Here is a 26,106-nt window from a genome sequence, read left to right on the forward strand (position 1 = left end):
TCTGCCGGGGGCAGCAGGGTGTGCATCTCACGGAGGGACTGTCTCAGCCCTGGGGCCCTGAGTCTGGGCTCCTCCTCCAGACAGCTCCCAATTATCCCTAATAATGGGGCGATGCTGCAGGCCTGTGGGGTTACCTCCTCAGCCCTGGAAGGTTTGGGCCTGCCCTTCCTGGCTGGGAGGAAGGTCATTAAAATCTCCCAGAGGCCGGCTGGTGGGGTCAAGGGACAGGGACAGGAACAGCCTCTCTCAGACCCTCCCGTCTCAGCAAGACAAGGCTCCAGGTGACCCAAACCTTTGCAGGGGCCCCCTGGGTGGCCATGCCGAGGGCACCTCCTAAGGGCCTGAGTGCCTCTCCCCACCCACCTGTTTTGGAGAAGCTGCCCCAGGCCTCTGCCACACTGGAGCCCTGCTCTGCCAGGCAGCACAGCCGCCCAGCCATCTGCAACCAGCAGGGGGCGCTCGCGCACAGAACCAAGCCAGGCCTGTGACCGCTTCCTGCCTGAAGCTGTCCTGGCCCGGCAGGTCCCTCCCCAACACTCAGTGACCAGGAGAGGCCCCAGGCTTGAAGTCAGCTATCCAAGCAGGCACTTAAAGGAAATGTGGAAATAAGGACACGAGTGTCCCTCATTTCTGTTTGAGACAGGGTCTCACTATAAAGCCAAGGCTGGCCTTGAACTCTCAGTGATCTTCCTGCCTCAGCCTCCCAAGTGCTGGGATTACAGGTGTGCACCACCCCATCCATCCCTCATTTCTTCCTGTCCCCTGTCCCACCTTAACCTAGGCTAGCAGTGCTGTTATCCCCCAGGCCCTCTGCTGGGCCGGGCCAGGCCCCTCCTGCCTCAGCCTTAGCCTGAAACTTCTCCCCTCCAGACTGGAAAGTCCTAGCCTCAGGCTTACTCAGCCCAGTGACTTCTGGCCCTGTCACCTCTGAGCCTTCACTTAGAAAGTCACTGCCACTGACTGCCCCAGCCCACAGGGCCACTTGTCCTTCTCCAGCCCCTGCAGCAGGGCCTCAGGGGTCGTGGGTGCAGGATAACCCCGTGGGAGGCCTTGATGGTCCCAGGAACCCCCGAACATTCCCATGCAGATCGGGCGCTGAAGGAGAACACAGCCAGCAGCCTCAGAATTCCAACTGCTTTTTATTAAAAAATAACCGTGAGACCAAAGCGACTCCATTTTGCTAAAATCCACTATTCCCCTAGTCTCTGTTGTCCTCACAAATTAATGGTTAAAATGTGCTTGCTCTGGGACAAAAGACACACTCTGTAACAAAGCAAAGTTCCTAAGTTAATTACTCAACCATCTGTTTGCCCAGGAAATGAACGTTCCGGGTCCACTATCTATAGAACAATCTGTCAGTGTGCTGACCATCAGTACGTGACAGTCGACCACTAACCTTTGTCCCTCTTTCCCCCCATAAAGCCTACATGTAACCGCCCCTCAAACCCCCGATGGGCCTAGCCAATCAGAAATATACACTTCATGCTTGCTAAATGCCAACCAATCATGTAACTGCTAAGTGAAAAATCTCCAAACCTTGCTGTAACCACAATAAAAACCCCGCTAATTTGAAATTCGGGGCTCTCAATTCTGATCCACTGCGTCGGTGACGGTTGGGAGCCCCTGCTCGAGCTTGAATAAACGGCCCTCGTGTGCTTACATCGGAATCGGCTTCCTGGTGGTCTTTGGGACTTCGCGATCTGGGCATAACAATAACAAAACACCAAAACCCCACAATACAACAGCACTACCCCCCAACAAGCCTAGTGTAACAGGTTTGCCATGAACACAAGAAGAAAGACGCCCAGCCACATGCCGCGCACTCTGCATGTCACAGGGACGGCGCAGTGTGGCCGCCGTACCCACCATGAAGTCAGCGAGGCTGAGTGCTGACCATGGGAGTAAATAAACGTGACGCCCACAGTACCCGCCTGGTAGTAAGATGTTAGGACGAAATAAAAAGCAAAAGACTGAACGAGTTGCTTTGAAACAGAACCACTCCATGGACCAGAACCCTGGGCCAGACAGGCCAAGTGTGGTAGCAGAGAGGGGCTTCCAGGTGGGCTGGGCACAGAGCCAGGGGTCTCCCCGAGTGTGGAGGGCAGGCGGGGCAAGCCAGCACCATGGACCCTGAGCTGCCCCACCCTGCGAGGTGGGGTCCCCAGGCTGGTCCTGGGTCTCGGGGAGCCCCGCTGGAGGAGGCCCCGGGACCTGTCCATGCCCCGCCCACCGCAAAGTGCCCTGACACACTACTTCCTGCACAGTGGTCCCTGCAGCTGCAGCTGGGTGCCCCCCCTCCCCTTGGGCGGCAGTGGTCTGCAGTCAAGGCAGAGCCCCAGAGCGTGGCACAGGGGTGTTTCAAAGTCCCCGCCACCTGCCCTGAGTGAAACATCTCTCCTCCGGGCTGGGGGGCTCAGTGTGAGCATGTGCCTAGCACGCCAGGTCACCCCGGCCACACAGTGGGGCTGTCTGTCAGTGCAATTCGTGGTCACGACAGTGACGTCCAAGTTCAGTAGTTCCACGCACCCTGTGACAGCAGTCGGGTCCCTTCGAGGCTGCTGCGCTGCAGACAGCATTAGGTGAGAAAACACCACCTCCTCGCCTCTGCCCCGTTTCTTTAAGCGATAATCATCTCAGTGGTGTCAACATGACCCCGAAGGAATTTAAAATAAGAGAAAACTGGAAAGAAGGGAGGGAGCAGCCTGAGGTGACAGGGAGCCCTGTCCCCAGGGAGCCACGGGCAGGCGTTCACCTGCCAGGACTGAATTCCTACCAGGGCTGCACAGTCTCCGAGGTGCCCCACCACCACCACAGCACAGGGACAAGGCGGCTCGGCACCTGGCAGTGTGCGGCACAGCTGTGGGGAGGGCGGGGTCAGAAGCTGCTTTTCAGCGGTGTGTGACCTGGCAAGGCGCTGTTGAGCTCTGCTCGCTCAGGGAGGCTCCCGGTCATCGGCATTGGGCTAGGTCTCCTGCAGGACCACATGCAGGAGCTTCTGGCACAGGACGGTGGTGGAGTCTGTGGGAGAAGGGCAGGAGTGACCGTGGGCCGGGGGTGGGAGCTGAGCCACAGTGTCCTCAGGAAGCCAGGGCCCTGGAGCCCGGCCACACTGTCCAGAGTAGCACAGGAGGTCGGAGACCTCAGTTTCACAGAAACCTGCAGGGCTTGCCATGGACGCTAGGCCCTGCCCCAGGGTCTCCTTGCAGCTCCGGGCCAGAGGCAGAGCTCACTGCCCCCTGCTGGCTGATGAGGCAGGACCCACACCCACTCCCAGGGCCTCAGGTTCCAGGTGACGCCCCCTCCCGCAGGCCCACACCCAGCATCAGCCTGTCTTGGAGAGGCAGCCGGTGTCCTGCGATGACCCCCAATCCCAGTCACACCTTTCACTCCCATAAAGCAACCTGGCTGGGGAGGGGTCTGGTGCAGGAGGAGCAGCGCCCTGCCTGGGGCTCTGGCTGAGGTCTGAGTGAGCCAGGCTGGGCACACATCCTGCACCAAGGCTGGGCAACCTCCGGTCCCACTGTGGGGCACGGGACTGAGCACAGGCCGCCCTCGCCCGCACAGGGGCCGTCCTAGTCCTTTACTGTCCCTGGCGCCATCTCGGAGGGGCAGGCCTGGGACCAGGACCAGCAGCCCGGCCTCTCCTCTGCCCCCGGATCAGCGGCTGTGCACTGAGCTGAATGTCGCACCCCACAGTGCGGGGCCACCCTTGCCGTCAATGCACTAAAACCCAACCAGGAAGCCACCCAGGGTGCCAGGCGCAGTGCCGACACTCACAGATCGCCTGCAGGAGCCACTTGGGCTTATTCTTCCACCAGACCCCAAGGAAGTAGACGGGCAGCCCGCTGAGGATGATGGTGAAGCCAATGGCGCACTCCACGGGCGTCTTCCAGAAGGACACGGCGATGAGGAACAGGCAGGCCAGGGTGAAGAACACCGGCAGCGCCAGGCTCACTGTGCAGGAAGGCGAGGTGTGGGCCCCACGGGAGCCCCATCCCCTGGCCCCTCGGCGCCCCGCTGCCTGTCCCCCAGGGCCCCCAGGACAGCGGCTGTGACCAGCAGAAGGCGAGACCACGCCCTGCATGGCTCCCCCAGCCTCAGCACGGGGCTGACGGAGCGGATGGGCTGGGGGCTGGGGGACTACGCTGCCCTGCCTGGCCTGAGGCCACCTGGGAGAAAACAGGGGTCCGGGGCCCAGGTTCCCAGGGGAAGCACCCACGGGTGCCCTCACTGTGGGCAGCATGGTGGTGTAGCAGGGCCTCCTGCTGGTGTCTGCTCCCAGCCCTTGGTCCCCATGAAGGTGGGGCACTGCCAGTGTGCCGGGTGCTCTCTCTCAGGTGCTCCCTGGGACCTCAACTGACAGCCACCTGAAAGCTCGTGATACCCAGCCCTGGCCCATGCTCAGAAGGCAGGGAGTGGGGCCCGGGACATCAGGTCACCTGCTCACACCCCTGGACCAGGCTCTCCTGTTACACTGGTGGAGGGCAGGGAGGTGGCCTTGTGCCGAAGGGTGACAGGAGCTGCCAGCCGCCGGCCAGCCACCCCCGGCACGCCTGTGCTTACACATGGGCAGCTGGACTAACGGATCCCGCAGTCTAACGTGCTTTCAAGCGCCAGCTCCCCGTCCTCGCCAGAGGAAGGCTGCACGACCCAGGTTTGAGAGGCCATCTGGCCCCAGGATCCCGGTATGCTCCGCGCTGCCTACTGCTGCAGGGGACCCAGGCCAGCCGCACCTTGATGGGCCACTCCAGCTCTGGCTTCTTGAAGCGGAGCCAGATCATGCCGATGATGGCCAGTGCCACACACAGCCAGTTGAAGAAGCTGAAGAAGCTGATGATGGAGAAGATGTCACTGGAGGAGGCATAGAGCAGGGTCATGATGCACTGGAAGCAGAGACGGGCGGGTGAGCCCTGGTAGGGGGCGGTGGGCACCCAGACACCAGAAATGGTCTCGAAAAGGAAACCGAGGGGCAGCATGTGAGGTCTGGGAGGGCGGAAGAGGGAGGCGGGGGCAAGGAGCCTGGGGGGGGGGGGAGGCGGCGGCAGTGGGGGCGGCGGTGCTCCAGGAGTGGGCCGGTGGGCTGCACTGGGGTCTCAGCATGGAGTGAGAAGGCAGCACCCTCAGCCATCGCCAGCACAGCCTCCTGAGCCCCAGGCCAGCTGAAGCTGGGCCCAGCTGGGCCCCCAACCAGACGCCCGAACTGTCCACAGCTGTGCAGTCGGCGTGGGCACAGACTTAGGCTCCAGCATCTGGCGTCCCAGCTGCACAATGCGTGACGGCTCCTGTGGTGCTGGAGCCATGGTCGGCCCCCAGGCAGCGCGCTGTGGGTGTGTGTAAGCGTGCAAGAGCTACGTGTGTGCACGGGGCCTCGGGAGGCTCACCATGAACACGAGGGACGGCATGGGCGTCAGGAGGTCTGGGTGGATCGTGGAGAGCACTGAGGGCAGGTGGCCCTCCCGGGACCCCACGAAGAACAGCCTGTGGACACAGCAGCGGCGGTCAGCCCTACCTGCCATGTCACGGGGCTGAGACCACACCTGCCGGGCAGCAGGGAGCCCAGGGGCCCCTCAGCGCCACCCCACCCTCAGGGCCTGCAGAGGCATGGGTCCTGCTTCCTGTGCTACCAACTGAGCCTGGTGACAGCTGACAGCTCTCAAAGCACAGGCAGCAAGGCGGAGCAGAGGCTGTGGGACCGGGGGACCCAGGGAGCTCACCTCGAGGCCGGGAACAGGGACCTGTTGACCAAGCTGAAGCAGGACAAGCCCACGAAGACTGGGATGATCCAGGACATGACTCCCAGGTGGTAGCTGCCGAAGTCCTGGGGACAGAGCCATGTGAGCCTCGCCCAGGCAGCAGCAGCTCCACGGCCCATCCAGCAGCTCCGCCTGTGACCTGGCTTGGGGCACTTGGGGGCCCTGCAGTGGGCTCCTCAGTCACCCTCACTGCACTTGGTGTCCTCCAGCCACGGAGAGCGGAGGGAGGGTTGTCGGGGTCGGCTCTCTGCCCTCCCTGTCCCGGTCTTGGCAGGCGGCGGATACCAAGTCCACTTGCTAAAGGCGGCTCGACGGCTAGCCCGGAGTGGGGGCGGCGGCAGAGGCCTGGCCACGTTGCCCCAGGACTCAGCCGCAGTTGCCTCACCGCTGCCAAACACGAAGCCGCCCCCCTGAGCCCTGGAGGTCCAAGGGGGACCCCGGCCCCTGGACACAGCCAGGACACTGGGGTGTGCTGACTCATCACCCATCCAGGTGCTGCCCAAGCAGGACTTCAGCAGCAGCCAGGGCGCCCTTCAGGAGACTGAGGACAAGGAGCCAGCCCTCGGGACAGGAGCGAGGCCTGGACCCTGGGGCCTTACCATGGCCACGGCCTCGGACGACAGCATCTGCTCTGTGGACAGGGTGGTGAAGCAGGCCAGCTTCGTCAGCACGTCACCAGGGTGACGATGGGCCGTGAGATGGCGATGGCCAGCGGCAGGTTTCTGGGCACCATGGGGAGGGATGCGGGTCACAGTGCAGCCAGGACCCAGGTGCAGCCCCCCGCCCACCGCGCCCCGTATCTGAGCCCTCATTCTTGGGCACACGAGGTGCTCACACCCGGAGTGGGCAGCTGGCTGAGCCAGGGTGGCCCCTCAGCAATGCTGGCTGCATGGCGCCTGACAACTGAGAGTCCTGTGTGGTGACCCACCCGGTCTGAAGGTCCCCACCCGCCCCATCTCAGAGCTGCCTCAGGTTCTGGGAGCCACAGCCGGGCCCTCCAGGCCTCCCACCATGTGTGGGGCCCCCAGGACCACCACACATGTGCACGCTGTCCCACCCCTAGGATCTTGTCCAGGCCCCCAGACTGCACGCCGAGCCCAGCAGCATCACGTGGAAGGGAGGGCAGCATCGCGCTACACATACCTGTAGGGATTGATCATCCTCTCTATGACGAAATTCAGGTAATTCCTAGAACGCAGGCCAGGGCTTTGTTAGACATTACTCCCTGGGCCATTAGGGAAGGGGCTGGTGCCCCACTATGCCCACCAGGCTGCTCTGTCCCTGGGATGGACGTGGAGCCACAGCTGCCTCGCCCTGCCCCATGCACAACCCCATTGAGCACTGAAGGTTGGAGCTGGCTTCTAAATCCCGGGGGTCAGGGACCACCAGGGAGTGGTGCAGAGGGCGGCTGCAGGGACGGTACAGCTCTCGAGTCTGTGTCTGCTCTGGCATCCTGATGCCCGCTTCTACATCTTCCCGCCTGCCCACCCTGTGGCACTTCTGTCCCGTGCAGCCATCCTGAGGGCTGCCAGCCGGCAGGACCCGGTCCCCAGGCTGACCTGCAGGCTGTGCACCAAGCGGCCGGGCCCCTCTCTGCTTCCTCTGAGGCCTCTTGGCTCTATCCCACCCTTCTGCAGCATGGTCCGGAGATTTGGGATTTCTGGACGTGTCAGGGCCCCAGGCATTCCGGGACTTACCATCCTCCATAGGCAAAGAGGCCACTGTACAAGGCCAGCATGATGTTCCCCACATCCAGGTGGGTGCCTTCGAAGGAGAACTTGGGGTCTAGGTTGGACACATCACCTGGCACAGGACAGAGAGGCATGCTGGTTAGGGCATGCTGGAAGTTCAAGAATGTCCCTGCAGCAAAATGCCTAACAAAACTCCAGGTGAAGGCTTTGCACTAGGACAAACTGGACGCGCCTGCTGAGCCACCTGACCACCCTCATCCCCGACTGCCTGGCCCGGGTCACCGGTAGCAGGCAGGCCGGGCTGGGACAGGCCAGGGCTCCCTCCTCCCTGCTCTCCGTACACCTGTAGCACTCTGCTGGGGAGCAGCTGCTCTCCAAGGGGGGACACTGAGGCAAGGCCGCCCGTGCCTGGGCCTGAGGTTCTGACAGCCTATACAAGAACAAAGGCTCTGTGCCAGGGCACTCGGAGACAGGAGGGCGACCGCATGCCCCGCTCACAGTGCCCAGGACATCACAGGGTGCCTTGCCCCACAGGCCCGACCCCAGCCTTGTGATGAGGAACCTCTGATGGACACGGGGAGGCCAGCTGCTCTCCCGAAGGACAAAACACCACACTGAGGACTCCAGATGCTCTGATGGGCCCAGGTTCACGGCTCTGCCGGTGTAGTGGAGGCTGGCCAGGAGGCCAGACCTACCAACGTGCTGGCGCCCAGGGCGTGGCTCCCTCCATGCCAAGCGGCCGGAGTCCCTTGGAGGAAAGTGACGTCCGGGAGCAGAGGGGCAGCTCAGACCACACAGCCTCTCAGGGGCGGTGGGGTCAGGATGGAGTATAGAGGGCTCTGCCGAGGGTCTCAGGGCCTGTGACTGCCTCACCTCTGCCCAGGGGAGGAGGTGCAGGCCTGGGGCACGGGCAGGCATCTGAGGACCTCATGGCACCAGCCCCACTGTTCAGAGCCCTGGGTGGCAGTCTCATGCTGGATGCCGGCCCAGGATGGGAGGCCACTGTGTCCCTGGGGCCAAACCAAACGCTGGCGGTCCCTTCTCTCCACAGGCGCCATGGAGCGGGCACCAGGCTGCTGGTCTGGACCCCGAAGAACTGTCCCTGGCCAGGGCTGGCACAGCCTAACGTGGCACAGGGGTGCATCTCAGCAGCTGGGGCTCCACCTGCCCGACCATCCGCTCTGACCCCAGCTCTGCTTGGGCGGCTGAGGGCTGCCAGGCCCCACCCCAGTCCCCAGCATGCTGTCTGCAGCCAACTCGCCCTTCAAATTCGCTCCCAGCAGCAGCTGCTCCATGTCTGGCTCTATACCAGCCTGGGGAGGAAGAAAGGGAGCCGAGAGTGCCTTCCAGGAGGAAGGGCTGGGGTTTACGCTTCAGAGCAGCCATTCCAACCATCCCACCTGCAACAGGACAGGCTTTGGCAAGGCCTGGAGACGCCTGGGTTTCAGGTGAGTGCTGGTGGGGGTGCAACATCTAGTGGTCCATGCCAGAGGTGCTGCTCTGGCCCTGTGACACCCTGCAGCCCCCCACCAAGTCCAGGGAGGCGGCAGTGCCAGACTGACCCCAGGCCTCTCCTCCCGTGGGTCCGCCCAGGGCTGAGATTCTGCTTCCACAGCGCTCCAGAAACTGAGCAGTTCATTCATCCCGCAGCCACTCAGTGACAGGGCGCATATAGCTCCATATCCCCAGGCGGAGCACTTCTCCCCAGGCCCGGTGACCCGGAAGGCAGGCAGGAAAGTCACCAGACAGTGGAAGGAAGCTGGCAGCACAGGTCTGCTGGGGACAGGAGGACCCAGGCTCTGCACAAGCAGCTCCCACCAAGTGGGGTTCCTGGGGCACAGAGCCCTCCTTGGCAGGAAGTGTCCTCTCTTGCTCTGGCCAAGGGCCCAGCAATGCCAGGCTGTGCAGCCCTGGTGAGGCCCCCTAAGCCCTTCACCCCAGGTCTCCTCCTTGTCCACAGAATGCACTTGTCTTAAGGGTGCCGTGTGAGGAGACACCGAGAGCCCAGCGAACCCCAAGTGCCACACGAGCAGCCCCCACCAGGGAAAGCGGGGCCCCAAGCCAAGGGCTGGCTCCCACCCTCAGGCTCCTGGCTGACAGCTGGGAGGGTGCCTGCAGTGGCCCAGGGCCTGGGAGTGGGACCAAGAACCCGCTTCTTCCCTGGGCCCTGGCCAGCCTTAAGGGCCCTGGCTCAGGCCACAGAGGCCCCCCACGGCTGCCCCGTCCCGCAGACCAGTCTGTGTCTCAGGATGGGGAAAAGGCAAACCAGTGATCTGGAGAAGGGGCCGGCATGGAGCTGATTGGGGGCCAGGAGCCCAGGCCGCCCCACGGTGCAGCTCCGTGGGGGGGGGGGGACTCAGGACACCAGTGGCAGGAAAGCCACTTGTCAGCACGGGGACAGCCGCCGAGGGCTCCTACTTTCCAGCCCACACCAGCCTTTGCGGTTCCACGAGCTGGTCAGCCAAGACACGCGTGTGTGGGAGGGACAATGACCTCTGGTCCTGTCCCTCTGGGACTGCAAGTTTGTCCTTATTTGGAAAGATGGTCTTTGCTCACCGCCCTGAGCCGCCAGGTGTGGTGGGAAGAGGCAGGAAGGGTCCCAGGATTTGAACTGTTTTTCTTTTCTTCTCTGTGGTCCCCTGGAGACTCGGGAAGGACACGAGGATGCCAACACCTCAACCCCTGGACTTCTGGCCTCAGGCACAGAGGGTAAGCGCCCGCCAGGGCCCAGGAGGGCACAGGCACAAAGTGCCCTCGCTGTGCCCAGGTCTGCCGTCCAGGTGTCTTCTGGGCACGGCTGTGGCCATGTCCTGGCAGTAAGAAGGGCTGACCCTCGGTGGGCGGTGGGCAGTGGCTCCAGGCTCTGCGGCCCTGCCGACCCCGGAGGCAGTGCCAGCGCAGGACCGCGGCATGGCGCCCTCTCCATGTCCCACCCGGCTCTGGCACCTGTTTTACTGGGCTAGGCCGGATGTGTGGGAAGGGGTGGGGCAGGAACCCGGTTTGGGGAGTGAGATCAAAACAGGTGGTCCTAGCTGGGCGTGGTCACACACCTGTAATCCCAGCACTTGAGAGGCTGAGGCAGGAGGATTGCCAGGAGTTCGAGGCCAGCCTGGGCTGCTTGGTGAGACTCTGTTTCAAACAAAAAGCAAAAAACAAACAGGCAGTCCTCTCCTTTGACGTCTCGGGGGCAGTCCTTCGGCTCTGAGACTAGCTGTGGACCTCAGATCTGTGCTGGAAAGGCCTCCCCACCCAGCCGTGGGGAAGAAGCCCAGCTTCCGGCCCTCTGGCCCTATCTACAAGCAAAGCATGTGTTTGCAGACCTGTTATTCTTCACATGCTGAGGCACCACAGGGCCTCGGCAGGCCCAGGAAAAGGACTCAGTTACACTGCTGAAGAATACCCAACAGAGCCGGCATGGCCGCACACGCCAGGAATCTCAGCACTCCGGTAGGCTGAGGCAGGAGAAAGTTCAAGTCCCACCCCGGCACCTCAGCAAGACCTTGTTTCAGAATTTTTAAAAGGGCTGGGGATGTAGCTCAGTGTGAAGCCTCGAGGTTCAAAAAAAGAACACTCGAGGGAAAAGCGAGCCCCACCCGCACCCCTTCAGGACTCGGCAGTGTCCCCGAGGTGAGGTCACACGTGGCTGCAGCCCCGGGAGCTCACCAGGGCTCCCTGTCCAGGGCCGTCGCCCAGCGTGGAGGGCTGCGCGGAGTCTGGCAGGAGCCTGGGCGTGCAGAGGCCCCAGCGTCCCGCCTGTTCTCTGGTGACCCGAGCCGCTGTGCTCCCGCCCACCACAGCCCTGTGCGCTGGGCCTCCCACGAAGGGCAGCCTGGGCCCTCTCCAAGTTCGCCTTGGCAGCCGGAGGCGGGTTGTGGTTGGCTTTCTCACTCGGGTAAGCTGCCCGGGCTCATGTGGGATCCTGAGCTCCTTGCAGGCAGAGCGGCGCCTCGAGCTTGGATCCTCCTGCGGGCGGAATGAGGCCCCCACTCAGGTGCGGAGCCCTGACCCCTGCGCCTCGGCACCGGGACTCAGGGCCTCTCGGGATAATTAAGGACACATGGAGCCCTGACCCAACACACAGGACTCGCTAGAGTCCTCACTGGGGGGCCCTGTGGGGACAGACCCGGGACACGGCCTCCAGAGGAGACCAGCGGTGGCCCCACCGAGTCTGTCCTCGCTCGGCTGAGCAGACAGGGACGTCCCTCGCTGGAGGTCCCACTGCACTTCCTGGGCCGGGTGCCAATCTGATCCTCACAGGCTTCCAGTCCCCTTCGGGCCCCGGTGCTCACCTCCAGGTCTCCGGAGGCAGACAGCCCTGCTCTCTGTCCTCGTGGAGCCGGCAGGAGTCAGAGTGAGGAGCAGAGCAAGGGCTCGGGCTTCCGCGTGCCTCCCAGGCCCTGCTGGGGCAGCCACAATGTGGCGACCAGCCTCCTCTAACACCTCCAACACCTGCCACAAACCCCAGAGCAGACGGGCCGAAGCCCTGCAGTGAAGCCTAAGGAATGCTCCAGGACAGGCTCCAACCCGCATGTCTTGCCCGGTCCGGCGACCTCCTCTGTACCAGCTGCAGCCCAGGGCCAGGACCTCACACTTCTCCCAGCCCAGGGCACCTGGCCAGTGTAAGGGCCGAGAGGACACGGCCCTTCCACAAGCCACCAAGTGCCCGACAGACCCAGGCTCCTGCAGGCCCTGCTGCCACTGCCAGGAGCCTGGGTTCAGCGGCACCTGTCCCAGAGGAGCCAGCTCACGGGCCGCAGACCACACTGGGTATCGGGCAGGGTGTCTGGAGGGGTCTGAGCCCGTTTCTCCTCCAGGACGCCCTGGCGGTGAGGGGCAGAGGGGCAGAGACACAGGGAGAGGCCAATTGTTGCCCCAGAGGGGCACTGAGCCAGGACACGGTGTGGGTGGAGAAGGGACAGTCTCACTGGGACCTGCTGGTCTGCAAGGCGCCCAGTCTGACTGCCAGAGGAGACCAGTTTGTTCTGAACCAGACACTACAACTCAGCAGAACCAGAAAGGGTCCCATTGTGTGTCACCCAGGGTGGGGGATCTGGGCCCTCGCCAGGTGGAGGTATCAGGCCATCAGCACCCCACTCCCACCTTGGCCTCGGAAACAAAGTCCCAGCTACCACTCGTGTTTGGGAACAGCCTGACTTTGGGCCACAGCCCCCCGCCTGCCGGCCTGCCTAACTCCCTGACTCCCGAGACTTCCCTCTGTGTCGCCTGTCCAAGCCACTGTCACCCCCACCACCCTGAGTCCCGTGATGGCCAGGGTGGGCACGGTCCCCTCAGACCTCACGTGGCCCCAGCCCACAAGCCCTGGGCAGCACTCCGCCTGCCCGGCCAGAGCAGCTGGAGCTGCTCCCACTCCTCAGAGCACTGTGCCCTGCACCCCGATGCCTCCTCCTGTGCTGGACTTTGGGGAGGAGCCCTGCCCAAGGACCTCCCTGGCCCCATCTGTGCCTCCTGCTTACAGCATTCGATGTGTGAAGTCCCGTCAGGGTAACCCGAGCCACGGACAGCAGGGCCTTGCCCTCGGCTGGGCGAGGGGACGTCAGAGGTTCTGGGGAAGGCGGGCAACTGCGTGCTGATTCCTGAGCAGCCAGCCAGAAACAGGCAGCACTGGGAGGCGGCCAGCTGGACCCCACCGCAGCAGGGCCACTGGGGCTGGGCAGGTGAGGCAGGAGCTGTCCCCAAACTGGACAGAGGGGCACCTAGGGCAAAGAGCAGGACCATGATGGATGCAGAGACAGTGGCTCCTCCGTGCACTCTGGGGCTGGGTCTCTGCCTCAAAGCACCCTGGGCACAGCCGCCTCTGTTGGCCCTGGGGTCCCAGTGCCCCACGGGCAATAAAGCAGGGCAACTGCTTGGGGAGAAAGGGCCCCACCTCGACAGGCCCCAGAGTGAAGGCGCCTGTCTGGAATAGTCAATCCCCTGGGAACAAATGGGACAGGAATTCTGCAGATGAGGCATGGCATCCGCGAGCTCAGAAAGGAACCGCTGGGGCGTGGGGGTGTTTTCCACGGCAACTGGCATGAGACAAACGCTGTGTTCAGGCCGAACAAAAGCTCTTTGCTAGCCCGATGAGTTTGTTTTTATCAAAACCAGGTTCCCTCCTGAATTCCTCGTCAGTCCATCTAATCATGGCCACCAGGCCAACCCCTCCCCACGCCATGCACAGTGGCACCTGCCCGCCTGCTTGAGAACCGTGGGTGTGGACGGGCTCATCCCTCTGCCCACGGCAGCCCTGACCACTGGGCTCCCTTCCCGGCTGCCCGCCACCTCTTCTGCTCGTGGGGCGCAGGTTCCTTCTATAAATTTCCCCTTCAGAAAGGGGCCGGGCACCAAGTCCAGGAGGCCCCCAGCCCTCAGAGGGCACAGGTGGCAGAGCTGGGGCCTGAGCCAGCCTGCGATGGCTCCGGTGGGGAGGTCAGGTGCCCGGGTGAGCAGTGGCTCTCGGGATGAGGCTCTGGGCTCACCTGGGCCACTGTGCAGTCACCTGGGAACTGGGGGGCAGGCGGTCCTTCAATGATGACAACAAAGCCAGGGGCCTGCACCGCCACCTTCCCCGAGAGCTGCACGAGCCTTCCCCTCAGGCCGGGGCTCCCCGCGAGTGCCCCAGAGGAAGGATGGCCAAGGGAGAGGCTGGCCATGGACATGGGAGCAGTGGGAGGCCATACTCGGCCGTTCCTCAGGGCGCGCGTACAGCGGGGGTGGGCTGCACAGAGCCTGGGCCTCGAGGGGCCTTGCAGGGGCTCGGACTTGACCAGCAGGAGGGCAGGAAGGGACGCCAGGCCCCGAGCCCCAGCTCTCCCACCCACAGTGGTGCAGCTCCCCTTTCTCATGCACACCATGTGGCTGACCACAGGGCACGGCCGCCCCAGGAACGTGACAGGCTGTGCCAGGGTCCTCTGCCCACCTCCTTGCTGCATCCTGGTAACAAGCCAACTGGACGCCAGGGGCACTGGCTGAGTGTGGAGCCCACAACCCACCACGCTCCTGGCCGCTTCCCCTGTGAGCACACTCGGCGCCTAGGCTGTGTTCCTGGGCTGTGGCTACCTGGAGAGGGGGCAGACTGCCTAGCAACTGTGCACACCCTCACACTGGAATACTACATGGCAGAGGAAAAGGAGGAGCTTCACACATGGCGGGGGTGTGGGTGAGAATGTCCTCAGACTCCCTGCAGTGCCCACCCACACTGCTCCACGCTGACCGAGAGCATGGGTGCTGCACAGGCCACATGGGACTCACTCTGCCACCAGCTGTCCTAGCAGCCCCAGGGCAAGGCAGCCAGGGGAGGACCCGCAGAGACCCGCACGATTTGCTGGTCACACAGCACATGACCACGCCGGGTCTGTCCAGCCTGCTGGCCCTGCGTGTTGATGGCAGGTGTCTCGGCAGCAGGGCTTACAGGTTTTCACCCCTACCTGATCTTTCACTTCCATGTACAGAAACGAGAGCAGGGTTTCTCCCTCTGCACAGGAGCATGCCTCCGGGCCTGGTGCCTGTGCCCAAGGACAGATGGCGTCCTGGGGGGACTGTCCCTCCTGAGGGGCTCCTGGGGCTGCCACTGGGCCTAAAGCCAAGCAGCCCCCAGGATCTTTGAGAATCACCTGGAGCTGCCACAGCGCCAAGAACCCCAAGGACGTTCCAGGTGCGCGGTGGAGATGCACGGCCAGGGCCAGGGTTCAGCACACGATGCTCGATGCTCGGCACCCTCCCCCGGGCCAGGGTGGACTCCTCCCCCACAGTTAGCACTCAGGAATATAGCTGTATAAACACATGAAAACCAACAGCTTCTGCCCAGTCAGGACCATGCGTGCCTGGCTCTGCCCAAGTTCCTCCGGGACTGGCTGGGCCCCTTCCAAACTTCCTCAGGGGCAAATGCAATGCCCCAGCACAGCGCTTGGGGACTGGAACCCACGCCCGCCCCATGAGGCGGACACAGAGCAGGCAGCACATGCCAGGCCGGCGCCACACTTACCCTTTGCGATCTGGATGAAGCCGAGCAGGATGATCAGGGCCAGCGCCAGGAGCTTGGCAGCTGCAAAGGCGTCCTGCACGCGGGTGGCGGCCTTCACGCTGTAGCAGTTCACGGCGGTGAGCAGCACTGTGGGGAGAGAGGCAGTGAGTCCCACCAGGCAGGCGCTCACAGTGCTTTAGGGGCAGGCAAGGCTGGGACGCCCGGGGCGGGGCTGGGATCCAAGGAACCGGGCTGTGTCCACACCGGCCCCTCCCTCCGTGTCCCTGTCCGGGGCTCCTCGGATGAACTTGCTGGTTTTCTACGGCCAAGGTCAAACGTTGAAAACACCAAACTCCAAAGTGCCGGGGTCCCAGGTGTCCCTGGGCTGCCCTCATGGATTCCCTTTAAAGGAGTGGGTCTCAGCCTCCCCAGGGCCCTGCCACCGTGGACTCCGGGGAAACTCGAAAGCTGGCCACTGGGAGGATAGCTGCCCCCACACCCTGGAGACCCAGCAGCACCTGTGGATGCAGTGGCCTGGGTGGTGTCGGATGAAACACAGGGATCCTGTCAGGGACATATGCTGGGCCCAGAGGACAACGGGCCCCGTGGAGCCAGCCTGTGACCACAGCAAGGGAGGTGACCCGCGGACCCGGCCCCTCACCCCAGGAGCCCTCCTTGTAGCCTTGGCCCTGGGCAGATGGAGGCAGACACGCTCCAGTTCTGCTGCAGTCTGAACAGCAGATAACGGGAACTGAGAATTCGCCCAGGCCAGTCCCGGCACCAGAGCAGCTACACCTGCCAGTCTGAATCCAGGCTGGGAGGGGACATGGTGTCTGGAGGAGACGAGGGGTCAGGTCCACAGGCAGGCATCTGAGACAGTGACCAGCACCCTAGACACTGGCCAGTCCTGCCTGGGCTCTGTGGACACCAGCAAACACTGCTGTTCCCAGTGGAAGGCGGAACTGAAGTATATTTAAAAAGGCGACGGGTACTCACCGCCCACCCTTCCTACTCGTACCACCCCTGCTCCTCACGCTCCTAAGGTCCATGTGGCCTCGGGCCCTGCCCTGGGGATTCTCCGTGACGTGAGCCACACCACACCTGGCCCCATGCAGCAAGCCCATGCACGGCACAGCACGGATGTCACAGGCGGGGCCCTCCCGCCGGCCACCGCCTGTTGGGAGCAAGGCTACATAACTTTAGGGAAAAATCATTTGGTTAGCCTAGTTCTCCGGCCTACAACCCAGCTATGGAATTCCGAGACATAATCGCATTTTGGCCTCCGGGCACAACTGAGACCTCAATGATCCAGTGATGCTGTGATTCTCCAGGACAAGAAACATCCTGGGAGCTGAAAACATCCTGGGAGGAACAAACTACCCAGTCCCTCCTTGATCTTGGATTGTTACATCCTATTTACGCAGGATGTACTGAACTCTCTGCAAGTCATTTGTTACATTTGTTTCTCCCGATGAACTGAGTACTGAATAAAAGGTGCGGTAAACTGGGAGCTTTTGTCTTTGCCGCCCAGAGCAGCACTGATCAGATCCAAAGCTCAGCTTCTTCTCAGTCTCATTTTTCTACCTTTCCTGTCATTCGCCTTGTGCTGCCGTGGCTCTCAGGAGACCAGGACTCACTGCAGAGGCTCTAGTAAGGTCCCCTTTCCCTGTTTCCTACAACTGCCATCAAACACTAACCAGCGCCCCCAATCGGGCTGCAGGAGCCCAGAGATCTCCGTCCCATCCTCCGCCCCGCCTCGGGGAACTCTGAAAGGCCAGGTCGGCTGGGGCCAGCACAGAAGGTGGCTTTCCTCCAGCTGGGCTAATTATACGAAATTTCAGGACCAGGTCTCAAAACACAGGAATCTACACTAATTAGATGAGGCAGGAAAACAGGAAGGCTCCCTGGATCCTGGATCTCTGATCCTGCCCACCGCCGCTGGCGACTGCTCTCGGGAAAGGACGCGGCCGAGAGGTCTCCGAAGCTGCGAAGCTGCGGCTGACGCAACGCCGCACCCGCTGCTGCACACTGGGAACCCTGCTCAGAGGTACTGGGCGGTGGTTACTGTAACTGCAACGGCTAGGATGACACACTCAGGACTCCCCCGCATGCCTGCTCCCAAAGTGAAGCGCTGGAAGCCCCTTTTCCTGGTGCTGCGGACCTGGCTCTCTGCCCACCACCACCCGGTCGCTAAGCTCTGAGCCTGGTGTGCGCGGTGGGGCCTCCTTGTCCAGGAGTCACACTTCCTAAGGGACCAGTGTGGCCCCGGGCATCACCTCCGGCCCTTCCCCCAGGCCCGGCTTTCAGCCTGCAGCAGGAAGCCAGCGGGTTGCAGCAGTCGCCCTGGTAGGCGGGGCTGCGGAGGGGCTGGGGCCCAGACAGCCGCGTCTGTCTGGCTGTGGTCTCAGGTTTCCCTCTCATCTCTGCAGGGAGCGGGTGCAGCTGCAGCAGCTCCCGAGGCTCCAGCCTCGGGGCTCTCAGCTCATTTCCCAGAGGCAGACATTGGGTGTCCAGGAAAGGGGACAATGAAGGTCATCCTGGCCGTTGGCAGCGCTATGCTCTGCAACCCACGCCTGCCCTGCCGGAGATCCACGCCAGCTGCTGCCCTGCCAAAAAGTCTGGCGCCCAGGCCAGGGGTCCAAGTGGATGGAAGAGGCCAGCAGGTACCGATCAGGGCCACTCTGGGCCGGGCTCCTGTTCCCTCCACCACACAGAGCCTTCCTGACGTGGAAGTAACCAGGTCACGGCCCCCAGGCAGGCTGGGGTGGGGTCAGGGACAAAGGGGACTTCACAGTGCTGGTCCTCTTGTAAAAGGACGAGTAGATGATGCAACTTTAATGCCACTGACTGGGGAGAGGGAGACAAGGGCTTCTTTATTCTTGGAGTCCTTTTCTCAACATTTCCAAATGAAATAGAGCCTTAAATAAATGAACTCATCTGGACCCCTCGCCTTGTGGCCTTCACCAGACAGCCACGCGCAGGCCGGGTCCAGAGCTGATCTAGCCCCAGCTCCCACCTGGCCCACTGCCTGGCTCCCCAGCGCTTGGCCACTGTGACCATCACCCCTAGAAACTTGCAGCCCTCCAGAGAGGACGAGGGGAGGATGCAGTGTGGGAGCAAGCGAGACAGAGCCCAGAGCCCAGCGGGGCCTGGGGGTAGAGCTCAGCGCCCCTCTGCAGATGGCCAGGCAGGCCGGGCCTCATCGGTTGGGCCAAGCCAGTGGTGATTCCAGTCTCAGGGACCTGCCCGGCGCAGCCCAGCCTGCTGGCCACAGGGCCCCGCAGCCAAGCGCAACACAAGAGCTGGGTTTTTTGCAGCTCTTTGAGGCCCCATTCTCTGGAAACACCTCACAGCAGGCGCTGCCCGGCCAGGGAAGGAGCCCCACATGCAGGCCACAGCCAGAGCCCCTGCCCTGTCCTCGGAGCTCAGGCTTCAGGACACGTGGGACTCAGCCTCTCGTCCTCCAGTGCAGCAAGGGTAGAGGTGGTGCTGCAACATCAGCTGGGGCCCCGTACGGGAGCAGAGGGTGCATTCTGGGCAGAGAATGGGCGATGCTCAGGGAGAGGCCCTGTGTGCTTCACACGGGCGGTTGAGGCCAGGCGAGGAGCGTCTCGCTGCCCAGAACTCTGCCAGCCACACCCATTTCTTGCAGGCCCCTGAGCCGGGAGAGAGCAGGGCTTAGGCTTCACTGGGTCCAGGGAGCACTGACTGCCGGGTCCCAGGAAAGAACAGCGCTGGGGACCAAGGCAACCGCAGCCGGCCGAGGCCTGGCCTCACCTGTCACATCTGACACTGGGCCCGGGCCCCAGGGACCTGTCTTCAGGGGCCCTGCTCCTGAGGACAGCTCCACTGCACCCCTCAGCACACAGGGGCTGGAGGCATGCCGGCTTCCTAAAGTCAGCACCGGCTTCCTGGCCCCTTGAGGCTGGTGTGAGAAGCTGACTGGGAGCTCAGAGGGCAGTTTGTTTTTAGTGGGCTTTGTGTCTTTAGGTAAACCTGATTCTTACAGCTTCCCTCATCAGGGCCAAGAGAGCACATCCTCTTGCTTTGTGACTGCCCCTCAGATGTGAAAGCAGATCTCTCCTGAAGTCTTTTCTCTCCCAGGCCAAGATTGAATAATCCCTTTGATCATTATATTCATAACAAGATTTTCACTATTGTCTTTGGTTTTCCTGATCTAGCTTCTGCAGAATAACAGTGGAATCCTGTTGCCTTTCAAAAATCTCCGATAATGCAGTTTAAGATTGTTTTAGTTTACTTGACAGCCACATCCTACTGTTAGTTCAGACTAAGCTGTGGTCAGTTGATGCCTTTTGGTCTATTCAAAATAAATGACTGTTTACCTTTACCACATACCTGTGCATTTGAGTCTTAAAACTGTTATATCAAGGGCTGGGGATTTAGCTCAGTGGTTCTGGCACCTGCCTCGCCAGCACAAGGTCCCGAGTTTGATCCCCCAGTACTAAAACTGTTATATCAGAACTTAACATTTATACCAAATACTGTATATTTTCTTTGAATTCTGACCTGCCATTCAAATCTGTCAAACTCTTGTAAATTCTTGATTTTTTTCTTCTAATGAATTGATTTTCCTATCAGCTGTAAATTTTAATAGGTTGCCCATATTTTTCTAAGTGGTATAGTATTATGAAAAAAGATGTACTTTCCAGTGAGTCATATCTGGATTTTAATCCTAGCTTTGTCATGTACTTGCTGTTTGATACTGGGCAAGTTATTTAAACTCCTCGACTCCTGTTCACGCATCTGAAAATGAGGATGACAATTTCTGTCTCCTAAATTTGTTTATGAGAATCTGCAATAATATCAGACCAATAGAGTGGCTATCATACGTTAGGTAATGCTGATGGTAATAATAGTAATACATTTTTTGACAGTGGCTCAGAATTAGTTTTCTTTTCTTTCTTCTTAATTAGGTCAGAGGTGATATTTTGGATAGGGCCAAGAATAGAATTATGTGGCTACTAGATACTATTCTCCAAGTGGACATTCATTAAATTAGACAGATATTATGAAGTAGTATTTATTGAGCACCACAATGTTTTAGTACTCTTTGAGTAACTAGGGACATAGAGGTCGAGCTGACCTGCAAAAGGGCAGGACTACCGCATAATGTAGGAACAGCGGTTGCACAGAACTGGTTAGCTCTGCAAGAGACACACATGTATGTGTATATATACATAATATTGCGTATAAAATTGTACATAATACAGTGTCAAATAATAAGAGCCTCACTATATCATATTAAGTAATGGCAGAAACTAAGCAGGAAAATAAAAATAAAGTACTCAAAGTATGAGGAGGGAACAAATGCTATCTTATTTGGCTAATGGGTTCTCTAAGGAGGTGACACTTGGACAGAGTCCTGATACAGAGGATACATGAGCTGTGCAGCTCTCTGAAGGAAGAAGGTTCAAGGCCAAAAGAACTAGATTTATAAGCACAAGCTTTACTGTATGGAATGGGCAACCATGTATTGGTTCTCTTAAAACCACCATCATATCCATCAGACTCCTAAGAATATTCAGAGACTATAAATATACTTTCCTTCATTAATAGAAGCTATAGATGGATCTGGGCTTGTCTGCAGGGCCTAGGTAGGTACAGGAGTCATATTCCCTTGTCCATGTGAAAGTCTCTCTCTGAACAAGTGTGCAGCTTCATGACACCTAAAGAATGGGTCCCACCACCCAGCCAGATTGCCTGAATCAACCCTGGTGGCCCATGGGGTAACATTCTCAACAAGGTTGCTCTCACTTCCTTCACAGTGTATGTGGGATCTTTACTTTCACTAGCCCTGAATGCCACCATAAGGGAGGGATGAAGGATCTTTGTTATTTTTTCCAGTGGATCTGCCCTAGCTGCGAGTGGTTAACACTTCCTAAGGGCTCACACATCACACATCTAATTTTACAATATTACCATGTTTCAAAATCAAGCTTGCATATCTGTAGATCATAGAATATACTTTTTCCTTAGGTTGAATAATTGGAATACTATTTTTCTAGCTTGATTGCCTCAACACCTTTTCTGTTCTCTATGATTCCTTAAAGATTACTGACTGACTCAGATTACATTTGCAAAGTCTCTCTGTACTCTGGGATGTAATTTGTTTAGGCCTGGAGACTTGAACTCATTTAAAAGAGTGAGATGGTCTCCTACTATCACCTTATCTATCTCATACTTCAATTTCTTCTAAACTACATTTATTCAATCCTCCTGAGTTTAAAGATCTTTCTCCTTGATAAAGAAGTTGTAAATACAACAGGAGCTAAGATATATGACTTCCTCTTTGTTGTTTATTATGTTATATCATCTGCCCCAAGCAGTCTGTGTTTTCTGGGTTCGTTTTTAAACTTTGATTGTAGTTGGTAAGTGTGTGTGTGTTTCTGAACTTGTGGGAGCAAGTATAAGCCTATATCATTTCAGCTTGTTGAGGAATTAGTTCTATTATGCTTGTTCAGGGGAATACTTCTGTGTACATTCTTCCTTGTTTTAGAATGTGGTTTTGAATAAGGGCTTTGAAACCACTCTGTCCAGGATCAAATCCTGGGTGTCCCACACTATATAGCAGTGAGACCATAGGCAAGTTAGTTAACCCTCTGCAGCTGTACCTTATCTGTAAAATGGAGATAATAACACTTACATTCTAGGATGTGAGGTGTTATGATTTCATATACATAAAGTACATAAAGTAGTATCTGCACACAATGGGTATTCACCACCACCACCACCATTTGCAATGTATTTCTATCATCTTTCGTATGTATTTCAAGCAGTCTGACCACATCGGAAAGCTTTCTGGCCAGCCACAGTTTGTCTTAGGGTTAGGACACACTCAACCCAGTTCTCTGTCTGTCTCTGTATATCCATCCCCAAAGAGTGAGCACTGATAGGAACGATGATGTAAGTCTCCAAAAGGCTATGACTTATCACAGGCAGATAAAATTGCATTTCGTATGCTCATGGCAGCAGCAAGGTGAATGAATGCAATTTATGAAGATTCTCACCAGACTCTGGCTTAAAACAAATGTTAAAAAAGAACTGTCTTTTTAAGCTTTCAATGCTTAGTGTTCCATCTTGAAATGCCCATAAGAATGGAACGTAATACATTTTTTTCCTTCAAATTCTTGTTCTTTGAATTTTGCTAAGTAAAATATGTGAATTTCATGCAAAATTTAAAACATCACAATCTTTGAGATAAATTGATTAATTTAAGAATCCAGGTAACCCATATACTCATTTTCATGTCTTCTGGCTTAGTCTGAATGCTTAAGAAGAAACTTATTTTGGCCCCACATAAGGCCAAATAAACCTGTAAGACCTTCTGGGAATCCCAAAATACTCCCTTGTAGTAGCATTAAAAGGTAAACTTGGAATCCAGGGAATACTTAGCCTATCAGATTTTTGGACATGTTAGGGGTGTTGGTAAAAACTTTGATAGAATTTGATTGGTTGTTCTATGTATTTTCCATCTCCTACATTTGTTTTCTTGGTGGATTTTCTTTGGTGTGATATTCGTTGAATTTTTGGCCATATCTGTTTGGAGAAAGAACTAAACCTGTGTAATTCAGACCTTTCATGGAGCTCTCCTATCTCTAAGATGCTGACACATGTTGAAAACCTAGAGAAGCAGCCACTTCCTGGGCGGGGAGGGTCCTGCATTCTCCCAGTGATGCCTGGGGCTGGTGGGTAAACGCACCTAATTGAGGAGTCTGTTTGTACCCAATTTTCCAGCCAAGTTTTCTAATCATCCTTATCAGTTATAATAATAAAGCTGATGTTTGAACTTGTTTGTCTCCTGTGTCTTATTTTGCAACAGATTTTAACTTCAGAGGGGAAGAAAGGGGTTTTGTTAATACTTTCATACTCCTAACGATGGGAGCAGTGAGAGCAAAGATTAGCAATTGCAATTGGCTCCTTTCTTTACAGACAACCAAGGTGTGCAGAGAGACAGTCTTTAGGTAATCTGTAAAAAATGAGGTAACTGATTTCCTCCGGGAAAGAACTTGCCCTTACTTCTACGTTTCATCAAGGTTAAACAAACAAACAACTGGACACAACAAAAAAAAATCTAGAAACCTGTGATAAAAAGGAGCTTGGCAGCACCAGGGCAGTCAAAAGCTAAACTGAGCTGATTAAAAAGTGACTTATAGGTGTTGGGGTGTGAGCTTTCTTTTGGTATAGAAGGGAGGGAGTGCCACTGTCCTTAGGGAAAGTATGAGCAGGATCAACAGTAGAGGTTATGTAGATGCAAGGAAATTAAGGCCGGAAATTTCTTAAAGATTTTGTGTTGCACAGCAATCTACCCAGTACCCAGAGATACTTTCCATACCATTTGCCATGCTTCAGTCTTTACTGAGTCAAAGGGAACTAAAGAGTAGTTTGGAGAATTGGAAGAAAGTGAAAAGTAGCTGTAAAGAACATGATACATGGATGAAAAGAACCTTAGAAATAGACCAGATTTTAAAACTGGTTAATGCTCATGATTCAAACAGTTTGACCAGAAGAAAAAACCTAAAACCTTGGTTGTGCTAGACAGGACCTTCCAGGGATGGAAGGAAATTAGCAGTGGAGAAATTAGAGTTCTCCAGATGAAGAACCAAAGAAAACTTGAGAGCCACAAAGTTAAAGCCTAAGAGTAGTGTTCTATAGGATTTGGATTGGAGACTGGTTTTCCCAGAGTCCAGGTACCAGGGTTAAATCTAAATCTCAAACTCATGAAATACGTTCATCAATTGCTATATGCCAGTCACTGTGCTTTGTATTAGAGATAGAATGGCGATTCAACACAACCTACCTGCTGTCTCTCCAGCTGTTCCTTGCCCACCCCCAGGGCTTACAGTCCAGGAGGAGGCAAAGCAAATTAAAAAGAAAACAGTTTCAAGTGCTTAGTGGTTCAGGGTCCCATGGCAACACAGACTGTACCTGACTCAGTAGCTGGGTGTAGGGAAATCTTTCTGTTGGAAATCTTGTCTTAGCTGAGATCTGAAGGACAAGGTGGAGTTATACAATCAAGGAACAAGGAAGAACATTCCGGGAAAAGTGAGTAGGTTAGGGAAGGACTGAGGGACAGGTGAGATAGAGCTTCAGAGTGAGGGATTCCAAAACCTGCAAGAAGGTTAGCACCACACTCCAGGGACTCACGGGTAGTAACTCTGCTTGATGTTTGAGATGTAGAAGTGCGAGAAGTCTTGGAAAACTCAATAGGAGTTTGTTTCTTGAAATGCAAAAGCTGCGGCAACAAAAATGGCATTGAAAGGCTCTCCAGGGGCTTGGGTGGAGAGCCCCAAGAACCTGTGGACTAGGGGTAAGCAGGACAGTGAAGTGGGTTTTGTGAAATTGTCTGGATCCTTGGGCTATGGGGAAGTGAACAGCATGCTGCATAAGAAAGTGAACCTTAGGTATGGCAGGAAAAAAAGACAGTTTAGTGTTCTGTGTTACTTTTTAATAATAGTCATTTGGAACTGCATAATGAAATTTGTGAACAAAAGTTCATTTCCAGAGGAATAACCTCTAACTGATATGCAATGCCTCCATAGGATTTGGCCAGGTTTTAATTTCAGTTTGAATAAATAATGTAAGCTACTAGGGTGGGTAAGATAAAAGGAAATCTTTGTACTTTCATCTCTCCATGATGGAAATAATAACTACTTTATTTCAAAACAAGTTTCCAATTAGTTTCTGTAAAATATTATCCTCCTCCTTTCCCAGATACTGTAGCTCATTTTGAAACTTAATTTTGATAATATATAAACATTTCTGAAACTTACTCTACAGGAATGACAGCTATATTTCGAGGGAGGAATGCTGCTGGGTTGTAACTATATTATTTGGGACTGTTCTGAATAACACTAAAAATAATGAAAGAGAATCAGTCAAAGTGTCATCTCATTTAATAGCTATTCGTGACCTTGCATGGACTCATCTTCACCCTGAAGCACAGATCTACACCATTTTTTTCCAGTCCTGCAATGAAGTTTGTTTTTTTTCTTCAAGACTAGTTATGTTTCACTTACAGTTATACACCATCTTGACCCCATTTAGAGAGGTGATGTGGTATTATTATTTAAATAATTAATACATTTCATTCAGTAATGTAATTGAGTACCGACTGTGTGCCGGGTGCTGGGCCTGGGGCTTGCATGGTGAGTTAGGTGGATGTGACCTCTGATTTTGAGGGACTTAGAGTTGTCCTTAGGAGGAGGCAGGCACTAACACTCTCCCCCCTCACAGTTAACATATGGCAACAGAAATAAGGTGTCTCGGGTGTTTGAGAGCACCCATGACAGAAACATGGAAACTGGTTACATCGTCAGGGAAAGGCTTTGATATGATCCAGTTGAGCTAGGTGTAGATTGGGATACAAGCTAAACTGCTTTAACAAAGATGCTACACTGTTGTGGCTTCAATGTTTCTTTCTCTTCCATACCACAGTCCAGAGGGAACAGTTTACGGATTGCGGGCATCTCTGCCATCCTCAACACTTGGCTTCCAAGGCTATTCCTGTGGTTGTTGGTTTGAGCCAGGAAGAGGGGAGGACACACAAAAGACTTTCAAGAGGCAACCTGGAAGCTATCCATGTCGTTGCTTGGCCAGAACTTAATGACATATATGCCGTACAGCTATAAGGTAGCCTGGGTGATGTCAGTATCTAGATAGCTGTACAGGAAGTTCTGTT

At 56.8% G+C, this 26,106-nt stretch overlaps 1 protein-coding gene across 1 annotated transcript in view; it reads right to left on the reverse strand.

Annotated features, from left to right (window-relative positions):
- Nucleotides 1–3,777: 3,777 nt before the first annotated feature.
- The window catches only part of LOC101700858 (large neutral amino acids transporter small subunit 1), a 92,543-nt gene continuing 70,214 nt past the window's right edge, over nt 3,778–26,106 (reverse strand). The window contains 10 exon segments of the mRNA XM_013078357.3: nt 3,778–3,954; nt 4,734–4,883; nt 5,382–5,478; nt 5,715–5,818; nt 6,353–6,426; nt 6,429–6,475; nt 6,897–6,941; nt 7,451–7,556; nt 12,919–13,158; nt 15,429–15,554. Coding sequence (XP_012933811.3) covers nt 3,952–3,954; nt 4,734–4,883; nt 5,382–5,478; nt 5,715–5,818; nt 6,353–6,426; nt 6,429–6,475; nt 6,897–6,941; nt 7,451–7,556; nt 12,919–13,158; nt 15,429–15,554 — 992 coding nt within the window. The 3' untranslated portion in view covers nt 3,778–3,951.

The sequence above is a fragment of the Heterocephalus glaber genome, unplaced genomic scaffold (genome assembly GCF_053883595.1).
Source record: "Heterocephalus glaber isolate CG9 unplaced genomic scaffold, H.glaber_assembly_v1.0 deba00000809, whole genome shotgun sequence".
In the NCBI taxonomy this organism is placed as follows: domain Eukaryota; kingdom Metazoa; phylum Chordata; class Mammalia; order Rodentia; family Bathyergidae; genus Heterocephalus; species Heterocephalus glaber.